Source organism: Callionymus lyra, chromosome 14, assembly GCF_982586985.1.
Source record: "Callionymus lyra chromosome 14, fCalLyr1.hap1.1, whole genome shotgun sequence".
Lineage (NCBI taxonomy): Eukaryota > Metazoa > Chordata > Actinopteri > Syngnathiformes > Callionymidae > Callionymus > Callionymus lyra.
The window spans coordinates 8,621,612-8,646,724 of record NC_141831.1 but is presented as its reverse complement, the minus strand read 5'-3'; the positions used below and the strand labels follow the sequence as shown (position 1 = coordinate 8,646,724).

Below are 25,113 nucleotides of genomic sequence, written 5' to 3'. Positions count from 1 at the left end.
TTTCATCAAACTTTTTTTAAACAATTACATTTCAACTGTTATTTTTATACATACTTTTATTAATTGAATGTTTTAAACAAATGTAAACTAAAATTTGTTTTAACAATAAATTAAATTTCAACTTAAATCGAACAATTTATCAAATCAACGTTTTTTTTAAACAATACATTAAATTTTAACTATAATCCAACAACTTTCATTAATCGAACATTTTAAATAAATACATTTTCAACTTAAATCAAACAATTTATCAATTAAACGTTTTAACAATCAATTAATTCTCAACTGGAATCAAACCTTCTTTGACTATAATCAAACAATGTTCAGCACTAATAATAAAAAACAGGAACTTGTTACATTTACAAGATTATACAGTGATAAAATGACACTTGCACAGTTAGCATGATAGCTACCTCCGCTAGCGTCATGTGGCGAACAGGAAGTGTCAGTCATTCTTCTCATTTTTAAATGGCAGAAAAGTGCAACAAAATAATATACATATTTGCTGAGAAGCTTCTGCATTTCGTGAATGTTCTGGTCAGTGTTAAGTTGTTAATTTGTAAAAGAAATATTTATTAAGACCAGCAGCATTAAATCAATCGTCATTTTGAGAGAAGAAAAATAGAAAAAAGCTTCTACTGTATTGTTCTCACTGTCAGGGTTGAAATGTCAAGATAAGAGACTCAATCCTTCACAACTTGACTTGTAAGTACGTTGGGGTCTTGTTGGTCAGATAAGGACGGCGACTAAATATCTCGACAGATATAAATGTAACACATAATTGTCAACTCACTTTACACAAACAGATCAATCATAAAAAAGTGGGTTGTTATGGTTTTATTTACGGTGACCAAGATGGCGTCAATTTCTAGTGCGTACAGTCGTCGTATTTGAAAACATCAGAGTATTTGTGGAAGGTTTTAATGATCCGTGATCGAAAACATTTGCTGAAGTCGACTCAGAGTGAAGGGAAAGATCCGAGGGGATTAAAAGGAGTGAGACGTGAGGCTTTATCTGCCCACCTGTCGCCCGCCTTCATCCCCCCGTCACTCCCATCACAGCAGATTGAGAAAATAAGGATCATCTTGTGTTATATGGCTAGAGAGCGAACAGGTGTTATTCACTGATGTGAGTCAACTGTCCCGGGAGTTTCTCTCGTGTTTGAATTGGTCCGAAGTCATAGTTGAAGAAGAATTTCACGTTTCATGATCGTTTCATGTTCGTCATGAAGCTAAAAAGAAAGCTACCTTCGTAGCTTTCGCAGTAAGTCGAGGCACAAAACGTTACGCTAGTGATCGACGTCACTATCTTCTCCATCTGCAATTGACAAAAATACATTAATTTCAAATAAAAGATTGTTTTTTGCAAGTATAAGTATGAAGTATATCATCAGAATATTGAACGGTTTAATTTAACATCTCAAATGTTGAAACTTGTCCATTTTCTTCATTGAAAAATTGAAAAGTTGTATTTTTTTGACATTAGCATCAAGTTATTTAATCAAAAAAATGTGTATTTTGAAAGTTTTTTTTTGTGTTTATTGAATAAAAAGAGTCAACAATGACACGCTTTAACACATCTTTTCGAGACCCTGGACTTTAAGCAAAAAGTCAACAAAATGTCTGGACTTAACCTACATTTACGCTTCAGTGCTTTATTGTTGTCACGTGATCGTCTATGCGTCGCGTGATTGGCCGAAAGTTCCATCATGTAGTTTGTAGTCACTTGTTATTTTCTGTTGACACCATTATATCAACATTTTAAATTGAATTTAAAAGGCTACGAATCTTAAAATGTTTAATTTAAAAAAATATTTTTTGGATTATTAGAATATCAAACTCTGTGTAAAAATAAATTCAATAAAATAAAATTAATAATATAAAAATTATATAATTAATAACTGATAAAAGAATTGATATCTTGAAATAAGTTGAATTTTAAAAGATAAATGTTAACTTCAACCGTTCAATATTCCGACGGCTCTTATCTTGATCCACAGATTGTTTGACTCACATTCTCAGACACTTGTCTTTCCCGCCGCTGACGACTCTCTGTCCATCAGGACTCCAGTCCACTGCGTAAACCTTCAGAGACAAACATGTCAACAGATCAAATCTTTTTAAAAAAAGATCATTTTAAAGTCACTTAAATGACTTCCTCACCTCGTCGGCGTGACCCGGCAGGTCTATACTCAACTTCCCCGTCTTCATGTCCCAGACCTTGAGCGTGCTGTCGCTGCTGCCGCTGACCAGCATCCGGCTGTCGGCGGACCACGCCACCTGGTACACGGAGGCCACGTGACCCCTGAGGGACATCATGTACCTAGCAAGACACAGGGGCCCCAAGTTGGTCGAAACGTCCCTCTGGTGGACAAATTTGGAATTACGAAGTCATCGTCGTCTCCTCACTTTCCGGTGCGTCCGTCCCAGATCTTGATGGACTTGTCAAAGGAGGCCGAGGCCAGGAGTCGGGTGTCGGGCGAGAAGAGGACCTCGTTGACCAGAGCGCTGTGTCCCGTCAGCCGGGCCACCGGCTTCTTCTCTTCCGCCGGATTCCAGAGGAACATGGTGAAGTCGTCCGAGCCCGACACCAGACGCTCGGAGCCCGAGTTCTGTTAACCCAAAGTATGTGAATTTAAAAAACAGTCAAGATAAAGCCGATAAACGAAAGAACTCACCCGAACTTTATTGTATCTCTGGAGGGCTTTGTCTTTGATTTCCTCCACTAGAGGGAGACATTGCAACAGCTTTATAACAGCGACTTCAAAACTAGTAAGTCATTTGTATTTATAGAGCGCTTTTCCAGACCAGGGTCACAAAGCGCTTAAACAATCAAAACAATATTCAATAAAATATATACTTAAAAGGTCAAGATAACACCGAGAACAACACAGGAGTTCGAGAAAAATCAAGGAAAAGCCTGCACGAATAAAAGTGTCTTAAGACGTTTGTTTCAATCCTTACGTGAACCGCTGAGGTCCTGAGGGTTGATGGTCGCAGTCGCAGGTTCAAAAGCTCCGGTTCTCAGGACGTAATCCGTGCTGAGCGCCAGAGTGTTGACCCAGTGAGCGTGTCCCTGCAGGGTCCGACACTGCACCCCCTTGAGTCAAAAGAACAGAAGAATCGCTCGCTCAAAAAAAAATACTTTGTTGCTCAAAAGATTCCAGAGACGATTCCTTACATCCTTGGCCCTCCACACTTTGACCGTCCGGTCCTGGGAGGACGTGAAGAGGAGTCCGTCTCCGCCCCACTTCACGCACGTGACCGACTGAACGTGTCCCGTCAGGATCTTCTCGCAACGTCCCAACACCGTGTCCCAGATTCTCACCGATCCGTCCTTGGAGCTGCTCGCCAGGTGGCGGCACTCGGGGTTTCTAGGAAGAAAAAACACATTTCTTTAAAAAAAAAGGCATGTTTTTTGTTTCCCCTTCTTTTAACACACATCTTACAGAAAGAAAGTGGCTTAAAAAAGTTTCTTAAATGCAAAAAAATGGTTACAAACATGCTTTAAATGAGACATTTTCAACCACTAAAGCAAGCTTCGAGTGAACTCACAGATGCAGAGGCTCCCAGCAGAGCCATGTGATCCACTTGGTGTGTCCACTCAAGGTCTTTCCTATCTGTGCTCCGGTCACTGGATCCCACAGACAAATCTGCGACACATTTCAGAAAAGTAAAATAATCGATAAACTAAAACAGACTCCAGACACCCGACACCGTCTGCTCTCAAATACACACCTGACTGTTTTTGCATCCGGACGCCAGCTTCTTGCCGTCGGGTGACCAGGCGATACTCAGCACCCAGTGTGTGTGACCTTGGATGGAAAAGCGAGTCAGTAAACGACAAGTTTTTAAAACTAAAAAATGTACATTAAAGTTATTAAAGAATGACCTTTAGAAGTGTGATGTGGCGTCTCCGTCATCAGGTCCCAGAAACGCACCGTCGTATCACCAGAGCCGCTCGCCAAGTATCTGGAACAAAACGCCCGGAACCATCAACATCTCACACCATGAAGACTCGCACAGATTAACTAGAACATTTTACATCCGTGTGAATGATGGATCTGATGAAAATGTAAAATGACATTTTCGAAAGTACTGAATTAATATTTAAAGTGAAAAAAGTTTAAATGATCACATTAAAAAGGAAAAAGACTGATGTGAAGAAGTCTAAATGAACTGAAACAAGTTAAGAAGAAAATAAAGAAAGAGAAAAAAGTAGAAATGGAAGTATTAGAAATGGTAGAAGTAGTAACAGAAGAAGTAGAAGTAGCAGTAGAAATAGTAGTAAAAGTTAAGGTAGTATTAATAGTACAAGTATAACTAGAATTACTAGTATAGTATGAGTAGTAAAACTAGTAGTAGAAGTAGTGACAAAAGAAGTAGAAGTAGCAGTAGAATTAGTGGTATAAGTATGAGTAGTAAAAGTATGAGTAGAATTAGTAGTACAAGTATAAGTAGAATTACTAGTAGAGTTAGAAGTACAAGTATAAGTAGAATTAGTAGTACAAGTATGAGTAGTAAATATAGTAGTAGAATTAGTAGTAAAACTATGAGTAGAATAGTTGAAATAGTAGTTGTGGGAGTAGAAGAAGTAATAGAAATAGTTGTAGAAGTAAAAGTAGCAGTATAATTAGTAGTAGAAGTAGAATAAGTAGTAGCAGAAGTAAAATAAGTAGTAGCAGAAGTAGAAGAAGTAGTGGCAGAAGTAAAAGAAGCAGTAGCAGAAGGAAAATAAGTAGTAGCGAAGAAGTAGTGGAGGTCAAATAAGTAGTAGAAGTACTAGTAGAATTAGTAGTATTGGTTTTCGTAAGTAGATAAAAGTGTTTTTAAAGTTGAATGAAGATTCCATGTGTGAGCAGATTAATTTACTGGAAGATGAAAGGTCAAGTGAATGGGGGGAAAAAAGGGTAGAAAAAGAGGTAGAGAAGAAAGAGTTGAAGAATTAACGAAAGCTAGAACACAGCCCGCATTTCGTAAACAAGCTGCGAAGAAAGTAAAATAACGAGACATAAAGCTTTCAGCATTCACACAGTGAACATGAGTGCAGACAAACTCACTTGCCGGTCGGACTGAAGGCGGTGGAGATGACGGCCTCCGTGTGACCCTGCAGGGTGCTGGTGCAGCGCGACACGGCCCGGACACGGAACACGGCCTGAGGTTGGTAAACGACCGGGAGGACCTTCTCCGTCTCGATGGCCAGAGACTTGACACAGGAGCCAAGACTGGTCACAACCTCGGCTTCTCCTTGCACGAAAAACGCCAGAGGTATGGGCTCGTCCTGGAGCGTGGACCAGAGAATAAAATCAGCATTAATTAAACTATGTAAAACCTTTCTACTTCATGCATGCTCTGCCCTCTACAGGCCGTCACTATGGGTCAACACATATGGAAATTCCAAGACCCCTTGTAGAGGGCAGAGCACACATTCTTAGAACCAGGGTTACGACTGTACCTGGGGCGATGTGCAACATAAATAAAACGACTATTAAGTCTCGACATGTACTTGAAATGAAACAATATACAAAACCACCGGAGAAAATGGTGAACCAGCAGGTAAAGTCAGTGATTATCTTACTTTAATGTTACGTGATAATGTGCTTAAAATGTATATCTTGTCCTATAGTCCATATTTAAAAGTATTTTAAGAGTATTAAGTGTATTTTCGTTTTTATTACTACTTATCATTTAAGTGGCTAATGTTACATTCATTTACGCTTTCATTTATGATACATTTTTAATAACATTATTACTCTAATTTATTTTGTACAACATCTCCTGAAATTGTTTTGGTATTTTAAAACACAAACAAAAGTTAATTTGGTAGTTTACTAACCATTAACATAGATAGATATACAGTATATAGATATTCCTTTATTGTGGTAATTATAGTCGTTTCAGCAGTACATACACGTAATATGATACCAAAGTACACTTGTTAAAAACAATAATAAACAGAGATAATAAAAATTATGAATAACAACTAGTAAGAGATATTTGAATGTAAATATAGTTGACAAATATTGATGACAATAACACAACATTAATCCACATTTTTTGCAATTTTGTGTTATTCTTTGAAAGCTACAATTTAAGTGACTTTTTTAGACATCGATCACGCCTATAAATTGATTTAAAAATACATTTTGTAGTAGAAACATGTATAAAAGTGTAATTATATTGTCAAGAAAAGACAAATACCTTTTGCAGTAGAGCATTACAAACAAGCTGAAGTTTATCTTGAGTGATGTCGATGGGCACGTCAAAGGGTGACCCCAAAATCTCCCCGTTTTCATCTTGAAACTGGATGAGCAGTCGCTCCACATCCTCGGTCGCCATCCTGAAGAAAACAGAACATTTTTTAAATGTCTCTTGTTCAACACTGCAAAAAAACTGACCAGAAACCGTTTTTTTCAACTGAGAAAAATCTCTAAAATTATGTCACAACACGATCTGGATCTTATAATCCATGTGTTTGTGTTTCTCGTTTAGACTATTGGAACAGTTTTATTTTGGTGTCTAAACAAGAAGGATGTGTCTCGCCTGCAGTTCATACAAAACTGTGCAGCGTGAATTCTGAGCCGCTCTAGTAGAAGAACTCACATTTCTCTGATCCTTAAAACTCTTCACTGGCTGCCAGTTTCTTTCAGGATCAACTTTAAAATTCTGGTTCTTACTTTCAGATCTATTCATGGTCAGACCTTCCATCACTGATCTGATCCAGCCTTACACCCCAGCTCGGGCTCTGAGGTCTGTGGATCAGAGTCCACTTATGGTTCCTGAACACGCTTCAGGACCAGAGGAGAGAAATCCTTTCAGACTGTTGCTCCTAAGCTTTGGAACGATCTCTGTGTTTGATGATCTACTGAGTCCTTCAAGAAACATCTTAAGACACTTTTATTTTCTGGGACTCTTGTGTTTGTTTGATCTTTTAAAGTATGTATTTTAACTGTGTATTGTTTTGATTGTTAAAACACTTTGTGACCCTGGTCTGGAAAGGTGCTTTAAATATAACTATTACTTACTTACTTAAATATCGCTTAATGCAAGGTTGACAAAGGGAAACCAGGTTTATATGCAAACTAGACTTAAATAAACGTAAAGTTATGATCGTTTAATAATAATAATATTCCGACTGAAGGTAATATAAAGAGAAAAATGCTACATTAGCTTGATAGCCGGTCAGTAGAGTTAGCATAGCTGTTAGCCTTCAGCCATTTAAGTCCTCGTAAGTGTTATAACGCCACGACACAAGCCTCATGACTTAAACACAACTAAATAGGTTGTTTATCTGTGAATTCCTACGACTGTTGCATCAATGTTTGCGATTTATTTTACCTTTAACGAGGAGGGTTCTCGTCCACGTGTGTTGTCAAGCAGAGACGCCGCTGTTGACAAGTCCGTTGACGTCACTGAACCGCAATGCCTTATGGGAGGACATTGCATTTAATTTAAGTTATTTGAAAAAACAATAGATTCTGTGACAGTTTACACTTTTAAATCAATGACGATCTCAAGTGAACAATTATAGAATCTATTTGAATTTATATTTTTTATTAAATTATAGAATTGATATGAAATTTAGCATTAGGAACCTTAACGATAATAAGTTAATACAATCAATTATAATACATATATATAATATATACATATTTCATTTTGAATTATATTCATCATTAGTATCTTGTTTCCCTCAGTATTACTCTATTACTACTAACAGTGGCATTATTTTGTTATTAATGTTGTTATCATTTAATAGAATTAAAAGTAGGGATTATTCATGGTTTAGGAAATTATATATTGCGTATATTTCTCACATTAAAGTCGTTAAATTTTAATGAAGGGGTGGACATGACATGTGAGCCTCTGAATAATATAGTATAAAATAAAATATAAAGAAGCAGTGAATCACACAAATTGTCGACAAATTTCTTTTTATTTATTCAGATTTCCACTGGAAGACACAATATGGTGAAACACAATGATTCTGGAAGGTAGTTTCATTTGAATACGATTATTTATCCGTTCATGATACTGAATCAATATGTCGCTCTACAACTTTAACACAAACCTTACAACACGAGTGTCAATCAAAACAATTTAAAACAATCTTTGACGTTGATAATCTTCTTTATTTTATATTAAAAACTGGCACCTTTAACAGGCATCCATACATTAAGACTTTCAACACTTTTCTTTGCTCGCAGAATCTCTTGTATTCATTCATTATATATCATTTAATAACATTCTTAAACCACACAAACTTCCTGATTCATGTCTCACGTTCAATATTCCAACATTCACGCAACATTCCATTTTTTTCGACTGGAAGATCATTTGTTGATTCCGTTGACGTTGTCAGGAACGAGGCCCTCCATGACGGCACGCTTGGACTCCAGGATCTGCGGGATTTAAACGTGTTTAAAACATGTTGGAAATAATAATACAAAATAATAATAATAATAATGTTTCACACGAACCTGGAAGTTTGCACTGAGGCCGACGATGCTTTGCATGTTCGTGCTGAAGTAACCGAGAACAAACTCTCCGCCCAACAGAGGGATTTCATCCTTATCCACCGTTATCTACACAAACACATGAGGCGGATTATTAAAAAAAACCTAATCTGGATTAAAATTTTCTGGATTTGTAAATCCCCTTTTTGTTTTCTAGGACCAGGTAATCCATTTGACTAGTTTTTAAAAGCAACATTGGATTTTATTACCGTGATTCTGATATCCCTTTTTTTTTAATTTACGAAATCCAGATTACCAATATTCTCTAGAACAACAATCACAAGTGCAACGTAAAAATAGGTAGATTCGCTTTTTTGTATGTTTTTTAGATTAAAAAAAAACACAAAAAAAGTGAGTTTTTGTGTGTTTTTTAGATAAAAAACAAAACAAAACATAAACCTCCATCTTCTATTTATGGTATAATTTATGGACAGTCGTGTGAGCAACGACAAATAACAAATAACAAATATAAGTGAAAAAACACATTTTTATTTATTGAAACAGTCTTAAATAATAAATAAAAAAAAGGATAAATGTCTAATAGTTGAACAAAATGTTCATGTTTATAGAAATATTTTTGACTACAGTATATCTCAGATTTGTCTATATATATATATATATACATATGAATATTTAATGTATATTTATTCAACTGTTGTTTATTTCATGGAGTAAAGATCATTTTTATTAAGTTTTTACCTTATTATACTGAAAATATTAATTACTATATTATCTACTTCATCCCTGTAACAATCTAACAAATCAATTACAAAATACAAACATGATTTTTATTCTATACACAAAAAGATAGAAATTTTAAATTGTATCTATTTAAAAATTTGTCTACATTTAAGTCCTGAAATCCACCTTGAAATTTCCTGTTAGGCTCAAGATAATGTTTTTAACAATATTATATAATCTGAAGGTTTGATCCAGATTAAAACTAGGATATGATCACATGATCTGGTTCCATTTTAAAATCCTCACCCCCCCCCCAAAAAAATAAATAAATTCAAGATTTAACCTAAAATCCGATCAGATTACCTTTTGAACAACTTGACCATGAAGTTAAAATCTTAATCCTAATTCAATTAAAAACCACCACTTCCTGTTCACCTGAATGGTCTCGTTGACCTCCGGCAGATCGTCCGCTCGAACCCAGACGAAGGTCTCGTAGTCCAGTGCGGTCTTGAATCCAACCTGCCAAACATTTCATCTCATAAACGACTCATTCTACTGATTTAAAACTACTTTTTTCACACCTTATACAATCCAATCCAGTCCCAGGTGGAGGACAGGAAGTCCTCCTGGACGGTGTAGTTGATCTGAGCGTTCTGGTCCGCGCTCCAGACCCCTTCAGGAGAGACGTGGACCAGAGGACCGTCCGAGTATTTCCTCATCTGCACGAAGCAAAGTCTCACTCGCATGTCTTCGCTCATCAAAGGTCACGGACGACTGACCTCCAGACAGAAGGTGCCGATCACCGGCTTGTGGTCGCTGACCCCGTAGCTCATGTCGGACGTGTACTTGTCCTGGTGGACGTAGACGGGATACTCGTCCTGCCCGTCGTCGGTGGCGACCGAGGTCTTGTCGTCCTCGTCTTCTGACGGCAGGACTTTGGGTTTTATGCGCCACAGGATTCTATCGGTCCAGGCCGGTTTCCTCCTCTTACCACTGAGGAAAGTTAAGGGTTTGCTTTACTGAGGAAATGGAAGAAGGTTCTCCCACTGTAGGAGGAGTCTAGGACAATTTCATCAGGGGCCACATTTTGTAGAGTCGCTGTTGTGAGGGGCCGCCAAGCAAAAATAACAGAGAGAGAAGTTTAAAATTAAATAATAAAATAAAGCTAAAATGAAATATTTATATACCTTTTTTGTATTTTGTACATTAAAATTTTTATTTTATTAAAAAAATGTAATATTAAAATGTATTTCAACTTGGTTACAGCTAAAGCTAAAAACTTTTTGTCGAGTTTGAAGCATACAGCTAACAAATGTAGCTAACGACGGTAACTTACATTTTAGACTTTAGGTACACTAACAAACAACGCTAACTAACTATTTTATTGCAACTAACTGGGACATTGTTTAAATGAAGTTTAAAATGAAGTAATAAAATCAAGCTAAAATTTAATATTAATATACCTTTTTTGCAACCTGACATAAAAGCGTGTTTTTTTTTAATTCTTCAACAAAAAAATCTTTAAATATTTCTTTATTAAAATGTTAATAGTAGAATGTAGCAAATTGATGCTAGGATGCCAGTTCAACTTGGTTAAAGCTAAAGCTAACTTGATGGTGAGTTTGAAGAATGTAGCTAACAACGCTAACTTACATTTTAGACTTTAGTTATGCTAACAAACAACACTAACTAACAACCAAACTACTTTAGGTCAACTAGGATATTGTTTCTTTACCAAACAGTTAAGCTAACTTGATATTAGCTACAATATTGCTAATGCTAGATGTAGCTATGCTGCTCTGAATCAATTTAGCTTTAATATTGTAAATGTAAACCTGGATCAAACATATATAAATAAACTAAAAGTTTAAAATTAAGTAATACAATCAAGCTAATGATGTTATATTTATATACCTTTTTTGCAACCTGATAATTTTTTTTGGACATTTAATCATTTTTTAAATTTAAAATTGTAATAGTAAAATGTTTAAACTTGTTGGTGCGTTTGAAGCATATAGCTAACAAATGTAGCTAATGACGCAAACTTACATTTTAGACTTTTGTTATGCTAACAGACAACGCTAACTAATAAGAAAAATATTTTAGATCAACTTGGATATTGTTTCTTTACCAAACAGTTAAGCTAACTTGATATTAGCTACAATACTGCTGATGCTAGATGCTGCTCTGACTCAATCAAGCTTTAATATTGTAAATGTAAACGTGGATCAAACATATATAAATAAACTAAAAGTTTAAAATTAACTAATAAAATCGAAGTATAATGTAATATTTATAAACCTTTTTTGCAACCTGACATAAAAGCGTGTATTTTTGTAGAAATATTTCCAAAAGGGAAATATTACTTAAAAAAGAACTTAACCCTTGTGTTATATTCAGGGTCAAAGTGACCCGAAGGCATGAAAACAAATATGTTATCTCAGGGTCTAAGTGACCCGAAGGACCTCCACCACTGCATATGAATTTATGGAAGGCTGTTCACCGTGACCCAGAGACAACACAAGGGATAACAAAAACACTTTTTTTTGGGGCCATCGGGTCAGCTTGACTCTTAGATAACACAAGGTTTAAGCAGCTTTTATTTAGCACAAAATAAAATGATTAGCTCTCAATGTCACAAACATCCTCTTTTTGTTCTACACAGATCAGCGGTAAAAATACAATAAATAAACATTATGGATCCACACACACATACATATATTAATTATAATTAATTGCATCTATTAATTCCTATATTTCCAATAGTTTTTTCATCTTTTAAGAAAAATAATCTCATCTGAATCTCGTCCCTCAGCGCCAAACTTGACATAAGCAGCCCCCGGGTGAGGGTAGTGAGGAGGAAGATGAGGGCGTGAACACAGTGAGGTGGAGACAACAACACAAACACAAACACACACAGATAACACTGATCTACTCATGCTGGTGTCAAAGAGGAGGATCAGAACCGCCAGTGAACTTGTGACAAAAAGGTTTGGTGACGTGAGTGTGAGGGTGTTTTCAACAAATCACAACAAAGCTCTTAAATATTAAGACACTTTATCAGATCATTTCATGTTTTTTTAACAGTTAGAAAAAAAGGTTGGAGGTGAAAATATTACCAAAGGAATGATATAAGAGATCCTGAGATCTGACCACGAGACTCTAAATGCTAACGAAGCGTGAAAACACCCTCAGAAATAAAAAAAAAAAAAAGGAAAAAAGTGCCGCATGCAGCCAGTGTAATAGAAAATACTGCTTACTCAAAACCGAACCATGTCTTCGGCGCACTGTTTGAAATTCAAACAAAGTGTGTGTTGAGGAGTTTGTTGTTGAGTCTGAAGTGTACGGAAGTAAATCAGTGACATCGGAATATTGTATGGTTTGATTCGGCATTTTTTAATGTTCAAACTTTGTTTATTAAAACAATGTTGTTGGTTTCTTAAGGGATATTTGGACAAAATATTAAATTGAATTTAATTGTTTGTTCAATAATATGTCGCATTTTCTTTAGACAAGCCTATAAAATTCCAATACTTTTATAGTCAGTTTTGTTATTAAGAACATTTATTTTTAAATATTGGAATTAGAACAAACTCTTTTAAGATTTTAATTTAATTATCTAATTTAAAAACAAATGTAACCTTTCAATATTACAATTATTTAATTACATTATTCAATAATTAGTAGGTTTCATTTAGCATTTTTAATTTGTTTATTTAAAAATGTTAAAAAAAAAATATTTTAAGGAATTGGAAAAAAAATAAAATTGAATTGAATATTTTGTTCAACAATACCTTGCATTTCTTTCTTTTTTTTTCTTTTTTTTTTTTACAAATTATATAACAATCCAATATATTAAATATTGCAATTAGAACATCAAACCCAATACATTTTTTTAAAATTATTTTTAAGAACATAATTAACCTTTCATTTTAACAATTATTTCATGAAATTATTCAATATAGTTTTATTTTTTAAATAATTTAATAAAACAAAATGTTCATTGTATGATTTTTCTAAAACGTTTTTATTTTTGAATAATCTGAATAAGAATGTGTAAAGAAATTGGAAAAATATTCGATTTATTTAAAAAAAAACACATATGGAAATAAATAATTAAGTCAAACCAAACTAAAACTTGTATTATACCAATTATTTAATTCAATTAATAAAATGTAAACTTTTCAATACAGAAATAATAAATTTAATAAAATCAAATTGAAAAAATGTAAAACTCAACCGTTCAATATTCTGACGCCACTGATATGTTTCACAGAAGTGTCTTCAGGTGTTTGTTACCTGGTGTCGTAGGATTGAGAGTTACGGGCGAATTTATAGGTGGGATTAAAATTCAAAGGACCCTCTTCGAACTCCTGCAGGAAAGGTTCTTTCTTCTTCATGGTTAGAAGCTGCAGCAATAAAATAAAAACAAAAAACAAGTTAAATATGCAGTTTGAGTTTATTTTATTTGTCAAGTTCACCTGGTCTCTGTCCCACAGCAGATTGAGGCGACCGTTGTTGATGGACGAGCGCAGGAAGTGTAGTCCATGATCTGCGATGCGGAAGTTCAAATCCCCGAAACAGAAAACCACCCTGGAGAGACGAATAATAATAATAATAATAATAATAAAAACTTTATGTTAAATAAGATACAGTCAAAGTCATTGCCCCCCAGTGTAGGTACATTTTCTGTCCCCAATACATTTTCTGTCTTCATAAAAATGGAACAGATTAAATAAAAATAAAATGACTCTTTCAATAAAGTGGGCATATATAAATTAAACAATTAATTTTTAATCAGGAAAAAAAAATCGAAATCAAAACTAAATCATTACTGAGGTGTTTATGATCCAAACTACTGACAGGTAGAATGAGCTATAAGAAGGAGAATATTCTAACATTTTTTGTTATTTGGAAAGCGAATTATTTCGGAGCTATAATGTTTTATGTTTTAATATTGCATTGTACAGTTGTGTGTTGTTATTAGTAAAACAGTTTCAGCCAATCAGCGGCTTCGTCACATGTAGCTCGGGCACTTCCGTCACATGTATCGTCAGACCAGGAAATTAAATAACGGAAAGTGATTAGGTTGACAAAGATCGTCTTTTTGTCAATATAAATGTTAAATGTGTGGTAAAAGTATCAACTAAACCTTCTGTTGACGTTTCTTTAACCCATTAAAAAAATATTTTAAAGAGACGTTCGCATATGCAGCGTGTGACGTCATCGCGTAGGAAGTAGGGTTGTTTCAAAATAAAAGCAGATTAATTTTCATCTTGATATAGTAACCTAATAACTATGTTAATGTTTAAGATAAGATGAGGGACTGACTTGAGGCAAAGGAATGTGAACAAACACAGAAAAAATATATAATTTGAACTTAAAAATAAAAAATAAACCAACATAAAAATTAGACTTCCTGTTATCATACTATACATTTTGTTTTGTAATGACAAACTCTGACATGTTTCGTGTGCGTTTCCGGTGTGTAGTTGACTCACTTGTGGTCCAGGAGATTGCGCGTGTCCGTGTCTTCGAAGTCTTGAGTGTCCAGGATGTACTCGATCTCGTCCACGCGCTGCAAAGCGTTGTGCAGGTGCGCCGCCAGGTGGCAGTTGAGGAAACACACCGTGTGGCCGTAGAAGGAAAAGCGCACGGACACGCCCCCTTTGTTGCCCTGACACACACACACACACACACACACCCCCCCCCCCCCCACACACACACACACACACACACACACAAAAGTTTAATTTGGCATGAGGTTTGAAGTAAATCCTCAACTCATATCAGTCAGAAAACAAACACAAGGGATAGCACAAACACATTGACCCAGAGATAACACAAGGGTTAAATGTTGAAACTTGGAATTTGTGTTTTTTAAAGCATTAATTATGAATATTTGTATTCAATAATTTCTTTACTGAAAGGTTTTAATCATTTAATTAAACAATCGAATATATAACAACTTTTGGTTTTTAAAGAAAGAGTCTGAAGTTCTAATTGCAATTATTCTTAAATCAACTTTCTAAAGTCAATATTATATTATTACAATATATTGTCTGATAACACTACCAACATTAAAAATAGAAAAATATAGAAATTTCATTTTTTTAAATTATTGGAATAACTATCGTTAAAAAAGATAATTGATTTTGAAAATGTTCAGTCTTTTTTATTAAAAAATTGAAAAACAACAACCATTTTCTTTGGATATTGAATTATCCATGTTTTATTAAGGATTTGAATATTTTTAAAATAATGAATTAATAATAATTAAATCATTTGTGTATTAAATTGGTGAATTTGTTGTTGATTTTTGCAAATTTGAATAACAAAAAATTAAATATGTTCAAAATCAACATTTGTTGACATATTTCTTTATCCCTTGTGTTGTCTCTGGGTCAAGGTGACCCGAAGTCCCGAGAACAAATGTTATTGTGATATCCCTTGTGTTGTCTATGGGTCAAGTTGACCCGAAGTCCCGAGAACAAACGTTTTTGTGGTATCCCTTTTGTGTTGCCTCAGGGTCATCAACACAGAGGTTAATTTCAATAAATACATAAATAAATAAAATCTGAATAAATGGAAATAGAAAACGAAATCTATTATAATAAAATATTCATGTTGAATATGTTTGAAATGTCTAATTAAAGTATTGAAAAATACATAAAAACTTTCAATACACTTTTTTTTTTTAGTTAAATTACTCGATAAAAAAATGTATTCTAATTTCATTTTACAAATTATTTATTTCAGGTTTAAAAAAACTTGACGTTGAAGACTTGAAGTTTCTAAGTTTCAACACTCGAAAACAAACCAATATTCTCATACTAGCATAAACTCAAACTGTTGATCTGAAAGAAAGGAAACTGGTTTGTTCCTTTGAGCCCATTAACGAGGAGCCGGGCCTGCAGGACGCCCCACTTCACAAACACAAACAGCTCTTTCACGTCACGGGCGACTCTGTAAATACGTGAGATTCCAAAACATCACACGACCCGGTCCTCGCTCACCCAGTACCCGAAGATGCCGGTCCGAGTGTAGGTGGTCTGGATGTCCCTGATGTGGGGCAGGTGGTGCTGTTTGGAGAACATCAGCAGCAGCAAACCCTGCATCCTCACCGACGTCACCTGCACACGTTTAGAGATAGAATTCAATGTCTTCACTTAAAGGAACAACATAATCCATCACTTTATTCGATTTAAATCAGTGTTTTTTTACGTGTATCATGTTGATTTTGAAGGTGTTTTATCTGTTTTATATGTATTTCTGCAGTCTGTGGTTTGAAGTAAAGAAAAACAAACTATCTATCCATTTCTCTCTCTCTCTCTCCTCTCATCCATCCATCCATCCATCCATCCATCCATCCATCCATCCATCCATCCATCCATCCATCCATCCATCCATCCATCCATCCATCCATCCATCCATCCATCCATCCATCCATCCATCCATCCATCCATCCATCCATCTATCTATCCATCTATCATGTAAAAAATCTTTAAAAATATGTAATACTTTTCAAGATAATTTAAGATTAAATGACAAATTCCTTCGATAAATTACTAGGAAAGACGTTTACGAATAAATGACTAATAATTGTTGATATTATATAATTACAAATATTTGTAATGACTGGAAACACACGCACGACAAACTGTTATTATTAATTAAAAACGTGGATAAATGCATTTTAAACTGTATTCATAGAACTAAAAGACTAAAAAGTACATTTTAAAAAGTGGTTAAATTGGATAATATAAATAAATAACATTTTATTTTTGTATTAGGGGCAGATTTTTAAGGATTCTCTGGTGGATTTTGGACTCTTAATCAATTCATCGTATTATTTTTTACCTTTAAAACAAACCTTTGATTAGACATAGAATTCGAAAAATGCACAAAACTATAATAATAATAAATGAATTACAATTTTCCTCTTATAAATCATTTAAAAATAGATCAATGAATAGATACATGTGAAATATGTGATAAAATATAATTTAAAAGGATGTGCAATGACACAATGGAACATAAAAGGATTCACTTCAAGTTAGTATTAATACAAATAGAAATTAATGCGTGAAAAACACATTAAAATACTCAGTGAATATATTTTTAAATTGTATTTATAGAACCATAAACAAAGGCTTAGGTCTGCATTTTCAAACAGTTTATAAATAAAATAAAATATATAAATAGAATATTTAATAAATATTATAACTTGTGATTTTACCCAAGGAATCAATAGTTATATCAAGATAAAAGGACTTCTTTAAAGACCTGTGATTAGTGTGAAGTTACACAACAATGTGTAAACCTGTGAAACCTCCGAGACTAAAGATGTGAAGCTTTGAACAACAGAGATGAAAGTTTTTTCCAAAACCCTAACCTTGACAAATCCTCTCGGCGCCAGTGTGTCCATGAAGACGTGGGTCCACGAGTCCTCGGCGATCAGGTCCGAGATGAACCTGATGGGGGTGGACGACACTTCCTGCAGACTTATAAACACAACAAGAATTATTGTATTATCGTGTGACATTTAAAGGTGTGTATCGGCAAGAGTCAGTTGATACGATACGTATCACAATACAGGAGCAACGATACAATACAATAGTATAGTAGTATTGTTAAGTTTTGATTTTTTCCGAATATGATCTGAGTTTTTTTTAAGTTGAATTTGGCAATTTTGCGTACGATAGAATAATCTTTGTTTTTTCAAAAACCAACTCAGAATGCGTGAAGTAAGTAAGTAAGTAAGTAAGTCATTTTTATTTGTATAGCGCTTTTCCAGACCAGGGTCACAAAGCGCTTAAACAGTCAAAACAATATTCAATAAAGTATATACTTTAAAGATCAAGATAAAACTGATAACACAACAGGAGTTCCAGAAAATCAAGGAAAAGCCTGAAAGTATGGGTGTGTATTTACATGAATCTAGCGATATGATACCTATCACGATACAGGGACAACGATACGTTCCATAGTGATACTGTAGTAACAAGTATATATTTGTAGTATTGTCGAATACTTGACTCTGGTGTTGTAGTATTTACAGACCACATGACTCTTGATGAAGTCGTAACTGCTTTCATTTGTTTTCAAACCAAAATATGTCCAAACATCAGCTTTAAAAGCAGCTGGACTCAAATGTATCCTCTCATCCTTAGTCATCGCTGGTGTGTCGCTGGATTTTATATATACTGTATATATGTGTAGTATTGTCAGAGTACTTGACTCTGGTGTTGTAGAGTTTACAGACCATATAAAATCTCAAATATGTCCGAACTTCAGCTTTAAAAGCAGCTGGAGTCTAATGCATCCTCTCGTCCCCAGTCATTGCTGGCGTGTCGCCCAATTTCATTGCTCAGTCAACTGCGGACGACGTAATTAATTATTTTTTCCGAATATGGTCTCAGTTTTTTTTAAGTTGAATTTGAACAAGTACAGGTGTGTATTGACTAGAATCTGGCGATATCATACGTATCATGATAAAGGGTCAATGATACGATATGTAGTGATAGTGTAATATATATATGTGAAGTATTGTCCAGTACTTGACTCTGGTGTTGCAGAATTTACAGACCACATGACTCTTGATGAAGTCGTAACTTTTTTTTATATATATCTCAAATATGTCCGAACGTCGATTTTAAAAAGCAGCTGGAGTCTAATGCATCCTCTCATCCCCAGTCATTGCTGGCGTGTCGCCCGATTTCATTGCTCATTTAACTGAAGTCGTAACTTTTTTTATATATATATCAAATATGTCTGAACGTCAGCTTTTAAAGCAGCTGGAGTCGAATGTATCCTCTCATCCCCAGTCATTGCTGGCGTGTCGCTGGATTTTATTGCTCATTTAACTGAATTCCATAGCTTTTTCATACATGTCAAATATGTCTGAACGTCAGCTTTAAAAGCAGCTGGAGTTGAATGTATCCTCTCATCCCCAGTCATTGCTGGTGTGTCGCTGGATTTTCTTGCTCATTTAACGTAACGTCATATGACGTAACGACTGCTGCCATCTAGTGGACGAGCGGTTTAATTACAACAGGAAAATGAACAAAACAATATTTGCATGTTAATTGTAAATAAAAAAAAAAAGCGAATTACTTAATTTCATATAAACTTCATTAAAATATAGACCAAATAAACAAAACATAATGTGTTTTGGATGCTAATTATCTACACAGTTCTGTTGAATATCGATACAATACTGCAATATCTTATCGAGCTTGTTTATCGAAGTATCGTATTTTATACACACTTCATTGAATATAAAGCAAGGATAAAAATGGAATTTTTTAAAGCAAAGAAATAATAAATTGTAGTAAATAAATAAATGCCAGTATTTTCCGATATTTTAAGTGTATCATTCTCACCCGATCACGTAGAGATCCGAGGGCGGCTGCACGTCCAGCTGCAACAGAGACCTGACGTCCTCGGGCGGCTCCGCCGTGGCCACGTTCCAGGTGACCACGTGCAACCTGAGTCCAAAAAACAATTCATCACGTTAAAACCTTCACTTCCTGTCACATGATCGCGCCACCGCCGCCGCCGCCGCCTCAACCTGAACGCCTCGGTCGGAATCAAACGCCCGCAAAGTTGATACGCCTCGTCCAGCGTGCGCGAGACCTCCTCGCTGGCCTCGTCGTCCGAGCTCATGTCGTCTATCCGGGTCAGGAGCTGGGTCAGGCGCTGGCGGAGGAGCGTCCTGGTCCTGGAGCCCGTGGACGTGGAGCTGCTGGAGCTGTCGGAGCGAGGGCGCCGGAGGTCGGACGCCGGATCCATCTTTGGGGTGATTTCTTGTACGTGTTAAATCCAGAAATCCATCAACTGGTTTGTCTCTCCATCGTCCAAGAGTCAGTGAAAGTGGGTTTTGAAAAGCTTAAGTCCTCCTGCCATGTGGTCCAGGAGCGCCGCCCGCCGGGGTCACCCCCCCCCAGGGGTCACAATCAGGAATGTGGTCCCACCCCGGGGTACTAATCCCGGGCAGGAGACGATCACGTGAATGTGTGCGAAGTCAATGGAAGAGCTGATCGTACGAGAGTATTGTGACACTTAAGAGGTTTACGCGAGTCAATCCGGTGAACTCGCTCGCACAATACACACGTACGGAAGGATTACTGTTTACACCTGCTGCGATGTGGGTGAAAGGTCGCTGTTGTTTTGTGAGTCCCGGGGGTTAAGGATGAGGGTCGAGGGACGAGTGGGAAACAGAGGCTTTATTTAATGTGCTGCAGGGATGTGTCTTGTTTTGCTGCGACACATTTACTAACTCGTGTTCATTTTAGATCGTAAATGTGTCGTTTGTTTTAAACTTACATGAATATTCATTAAATGTACAAACCCTGAAACAAATGTATGATTTCCTGAGTTCATTTTTTTGCAATTACCTGAAAAAAAGCCTTAATTCTGTCGTAAAATAAAATAAAACTTTGAAATAAATGGATAATTTACTGAAATAAATGTACAAACTCAAAAAAATACTAACTCTGATAAAAAAAAAATAATTCCTGAAACAAAATCACAAACTGTGAAACATAAATTGAAATTTTCGAAAGAAAATGACTATTACGTGAAATAAAGTAATATATTTAGAAACTTTGTAAATAAAATACTACACAGTAGTAGCAGAATAGTGTGTTTTTGAAACACATTTACTAACTCTGAAACATAATTAAAATTTCCTGCAACACATTTACAAACTCTGAAACACATTTATAATTTCCTGAAACAAATTGATAAACTCTGCAAGAAATAAAAAAAGAAACACATTTACTAACTCTGTAACATAATTACAATTTCCTGCAACACATTTACAATTTCTTGAAACAAATTTACAATTTCCTGAAACAATTATATAATAATCTAAAACACATTTACAATTTCTTGAAACAAATTTACAATTTCCTGAAACAATTATATAATAATCTAAAACACATTTACAATTTCTTGAAACAAATTTACAATTTCCTGAAACAATTATATAATAATCTAAAACACATTTACAATTTCTTGAAACAAATATATAAAAATCTAAAACACATTTACAATTTCCTTAAGCAAAATTAGAATTTCTTTAAGCAAAATCACAATTTCCAGAAGCAAAATTACAATTTCCTTGTAACCTATTTAAAAGCTCTGAAACACATTTACAATTTCTTGAAACAAATTTACGATTTCTTGAAAAAAATGTACAGTTTCTTGAAACAAATTTATAGTTTATTGAAACAAATGTACAAACTCTGAAAATAAATCTAACTAACTCTGACAAAATATGAAAAAATCTTGAAACACATTTACAAACTTGGAAACAAATTCACTTCTAGGCAACCATAGGCAGCAACTTCCTTAGAAGTAAACCCTACTTGCCATTCCATGTTTTAATATATGTATAAATAATGATATCTTGGTGTTAAAAAATCAAACACTTGTGACAATAACATATGACTCTTGACATGGATATAAGTTTAGCCACGATTTGTAATCTTGTTTTTTAACTGCTTCATATATTCTAGTATCAAACTCTGCTAACTCATGTATTTGTGGTCGGTGGTTAAACTCAGGATTAAAGTTCACTGGGGTTTCAGTGAGAAAAGAATGTTTCGTCACTTCAATCTTCTTACGACGACTAAACTCGGTGGAATGTTCCGGACAGTTAGCAGAAGAAGAAAACGATTATTTACCTGCACTTGTCTCGAGCGACACTTTTTCTTCCAGCGCTCATGTTCTCTCCTGTTGACACATGACATGATGACCAGATGAGATAAAGTCCTTCATATATAAAACATCTCAATCTGTATAAAAACCTCACTTTTACATTTAAAACTCAAGGCCCAGTGGCCAAATATAACTATAATTATGTAAGCTTTGTCCTTAGTTTTTGTGAGTATTCATTGCACATGAAAAACATTTAACCCTTGTGTTATCTCAGGGTCAACGTGACCCGAACGCCCGTAAACAAATGTGTTTGTGGAATCCCTTGTGTTGTCTCTGGGGTCAAGGTGAACGACCTCCCTGGCTTCTAGAAATACATATGCAGTGGTGGAGGTCATTTATTTCGGGCATTCGGGTCACCTTGACCCTGAGGTAACACATGTGTTAATTGGATTTTACAAATACTTATTTGTAAATAAGTGCTTTTATATCAGATATAAAAATTATGGTTATATAAAATACAAGATAATTATTTTACCCTGATTAATTGATTCAGTTCATTCCTTTACTTTATTTGGTATTTTTCCTATTTTATGTCGGTTTATCTCAGGTTTTAAAAAAGAGGATTCTAAAAAAAAATATTATTTAGCTTGATTTTATTACTTGATTTAATTATATAAAATACCAAAAAAAATCTTGACTTAAGCTCAATTTAGTCAATTCAATTTCTTCCTTTATTTTATTTTGTATTTGTCCTATTTATTTAGGTTTATTTTAGATTTAGATTTCTTTTTGGGATTAAATTCATCAGTCCCACAAGGGGAAATTCTAGCTTGATTTAGTTTATTTCTTTATTTTATTTTGTATTTGTCCTATTTTATGTAGGTTTTATTTTTTCTTTTTGGATTTCCTTTATTAGTCCCACATGAGGACATTTTAATACCATTTTTATCTCAGGTTTAAAGAAATAAGGTTGTAAAAGATAAAATAAAAAATGTAGCTTGATTGTATTACTTGATTCATTGATAACATAAAATACAATGAAAAAACCTTGATTTTAGCTTGATTTAGTTAATTCAGTTTACTCCTTTATTTTTATTTTTTCCCATTTTATGTAGATTCATCTTAAAAAAAAAGGAAAGTTATATAAAATAATATATATAATTTTTATTTTTAGCTTGATTTTATTTAATTATTTAATACTTTTCACTCCTTTGATTTTCCTTGGGTTGGCCCCTCTGTATAAAATGTGGCCCCTGAGGGAATTTCATTGACCGACATCGACCAATAAAGACACCAGTGTTTAAGATAAGATAAGAAACAAATATACAGAGACTTCCAATAAGAGTAAAAACCTATGTTGAAGTAATTAAAAAAATAAAAACACACGTTATTTGTCATGTTTTTTAAATTAATAAATACGAATAAAAACAGTAAAATTAAAAATGATAAGGATCACAACTAGATGATCTATTACACAATTAAAAATAGTGATATTATCACGACAAAACGGGGTCAGACTAATAAAGTAATGCATTGACCACGGAGTATGTTTTGAAATCAGTTGGGCCACAATAACACACATTAAGACAAAATAACAAATGACAACAAGAATTAAAAAAACATCTCAACATCTTATCTTAAAGTATCAGGAATAAACCAAAATGGCGATCGTACCCGTCTCTGCTGGACGTTCTCGCGGCGTCAGGAAGAAGCTGCAGACTCCGTGGTCACAGACGACAAAGTCCTCCGAAGATGAGTCAAGATCCTGGATCTGCTTCCCGCTGCCGAGCCCCGTCGTGGACTGCTTGGTCTCCCTGGGTTTCCTCTGGGCTCGGGGGTCCAAGGTCCTCCACACACAACCCGCTATGGACTTAAAGCGCAACATCGGATCAAACTATTAGTCGCTGAACAAACCCGGTCAGAAAGAATTACCTGCTCCATGAATGGACATGTCTGTTTTCTCCTAATGTCACCATGACGTATGCTCTTTTTTTTCTTCTTGCAACCAAGTCCTCTTTGTGTGCTTCGAAGTAATCCTGCAGTTTCTCAACAGTCACGTTCAGGTTTTAGCAAAGACTTGTGGATTGTTAGGACTTGTAGCAAGATGTTGGCCTAAGACTGGGGGACTTGAGTTTCTCATAGGGGCCACATTATTTGATGGATAAATAGATGGATGGATGGATGGATGGATAAATGGATGGATAGATGGATGGATGGATGGATGGATGGATGGATGGATGGATGGATGGATGGATGGATGGATGGATGGATGGATGGATGGATGGATGGATGGATGGATGGATGGATAAATGGATGGAAGATGGATGGATGGATGGATGGATGGATGGATGGATGGATGGATGGATGGATGGATGGATGGATGGATGGATGGATGGATGGATAAATGGATGGATAAATGGATAGATAAATGGATGGAAGATCGATGGATGGATGGATGGATGGATGGATGGATAAATGGATGGATAAATGGATGGATGGATGGATGGATGGATGGATGGATGGATGGATGGATGGATGGATGGATGGATGGATGGATGGATGGATGGATGGATGGATGGATGGATGGATGGATGGATGGATGGATGGATGGATGGATAAATGGATGGTTAGATGGATGGATGGATGGATAAATGGATGGATGGATGGAAGATCGATGGATGGATGGATGGATGGATGGATGGATGGATGGATGGATGGATGAATGGATGGATGGATGATGGATGGATAGATGGATGGATGGATGGATGGATGGATGGATGGATAAAATTCTATCCATCTATATATATATGTAAAAAATGTATATAGTTAGCAATTTATATTTGTTGCATTTTGTTCTATATTTGCACTTTGTTCTGTTTTGTGAAACGAGTCAATATTCTGTCCATTCTATCTATCTATCTATCTATCTATCTATCTATCTATCTATCTATCTATCTATCTATCTATCTATCTATCTAACTATCTATCTATCTGTCTATGACATCAACAATTATTAAATTAACTATAAATATATGTGTGTGTGTGTGTGTGTGTGTGTTTGTGTGTATATATATGTGTGTGTGTGTGTATATACAGTATCTATTTCTCCATTTTATTAATATTGAACCAAATAACATTATTTATGGGGAAACAGGAGTTCCCAGCGAGGAAGAAAAATATCGAGGACATGTTAATGTCACGAAGAAAGATCGTATGCCATGTTTATCTTATCCATGTTTACTTTTAGCATT

At 35.0% G+C, this 25,113-nt stretch overlaps 2 protein-coding genes across 2 annotated transcripts; both read right to left on the bottom strand.

Moving 5' to 3' along the window:
• Positions 1–822: 822 nt before the first annotated feature.
• nle1 (notchless homolog 1 (Drosophila)) lies at positions 823–7,387 on the bottom strand. Its single transcript, XM_087807977.1, has 13 exons — positions 7,338–7,387; positions 6,201–6,339; positions 5,060–5,280; positions 3,892–3,971; positions 3,738–3,814; positions 3,555–3,652; positions 3,181–3,373; positions 2,964–3,099; positions 2,678–2,724; positions 2,409–2,611; positions 2,163–2,322; positions 2,014–2,084; positions 823–1,317 (listed from the first exon to the last, which is right to left on the bottom strand). Exons 2-13 carry the CDS (start codon positions 6,336–6,338, stop codon positions 1,305–1,307), a joined length of 1,437 nt encoding a protein of 478 aa, XP_087664103.1. The 5' UTR covers position 6,339; positions 7,338–7,387; the 3' UTR covers positions 823–1,304.
• A 923-nt stretch (positions 7,388–8,310) lies between these two features.
• Positions 8,311–19,990, bottom strand: inpp5kb (inositol polyphosphate-5-phosphatase Kb). Its single transcript, XM_087807253.1, has 13 exons — positions 19,770–19,990; positions 19,582–19,686; positions 17,592–17,700; positions 16,213–16,329; positions 14,698–14,873; positions 13,678–13,789; positions 13,496–13,605; positions 12,457–12,483; positions 9,976–10,189; positions 9,778–9,915; positions 9,632–9,715; positions 8,480–8,584; positions 8,311–8,401 (listed from the first exon to the last, which is right to left on the bottom strand). Exons 1-13 carry the CDS (start codon positions 19,988–19,990, stop codon positions 8,333–8,335), a joined length of 1,587 nt encoding a protein of 528 aa, XP_087663379.1. The 3' UTR covers positions 8,311–8,332.
• Positions 19,991–25,113: the final 5,123 nt, after the last annotated feature.

What these genes read in the sequence shown, in the direction of transcription:
- nle1 (XM_087807977.1), bottom strand. Translation starts at nt 6,338, where the DNA reads ATGGCGACCGAGGATGTGGAGCGACTGCTCATCCAGTTTCAAGATGAA. An exon ending in GTAATGCTCTACTGCAAAAG is followed by an intron (nt 5,281 to 6,200) that starts GTATTTGTCTTT and finishes TCCACGCTCCAG; the next exon opens with GACGAGCCCATACCTCTGGC. An exon ending in TGCTGGGAGCCTCTGCATCT is followed by an intron (nt 3,374 to 3,554) that starts GTGAGTTCACTC and finishes TTTTCTTCCTAG; the next exon opens with AAACCCCGAGTGCCGCCACC.
- inpp5kb (XM_087807253.1), bottom strand. Translation starts at nt 19,990, where the DNA reads ATGGATCCGGCGTCCGACCTCCGGCGCCCTCGCTCCGACAGCTCCAGC. An exon ending in TCGGATCTCTACGTGATCGG is followed by an intron (nt 17,701 to 19,581) that starts GTGAGAATGATA and finishes TGTGTTTATAAG; the next exon opens with TCTGCAGGAAGTGTCGTCCA. An exon ending in ACTGGATTGGATTGTATAAG is followed by an intron (nt 9,716 to 9,777) that starts GTGTGAAAAAAG and finishes AATGTTTGGCAG; the next exon opens with GTTGGATTCAAGACCGCACT.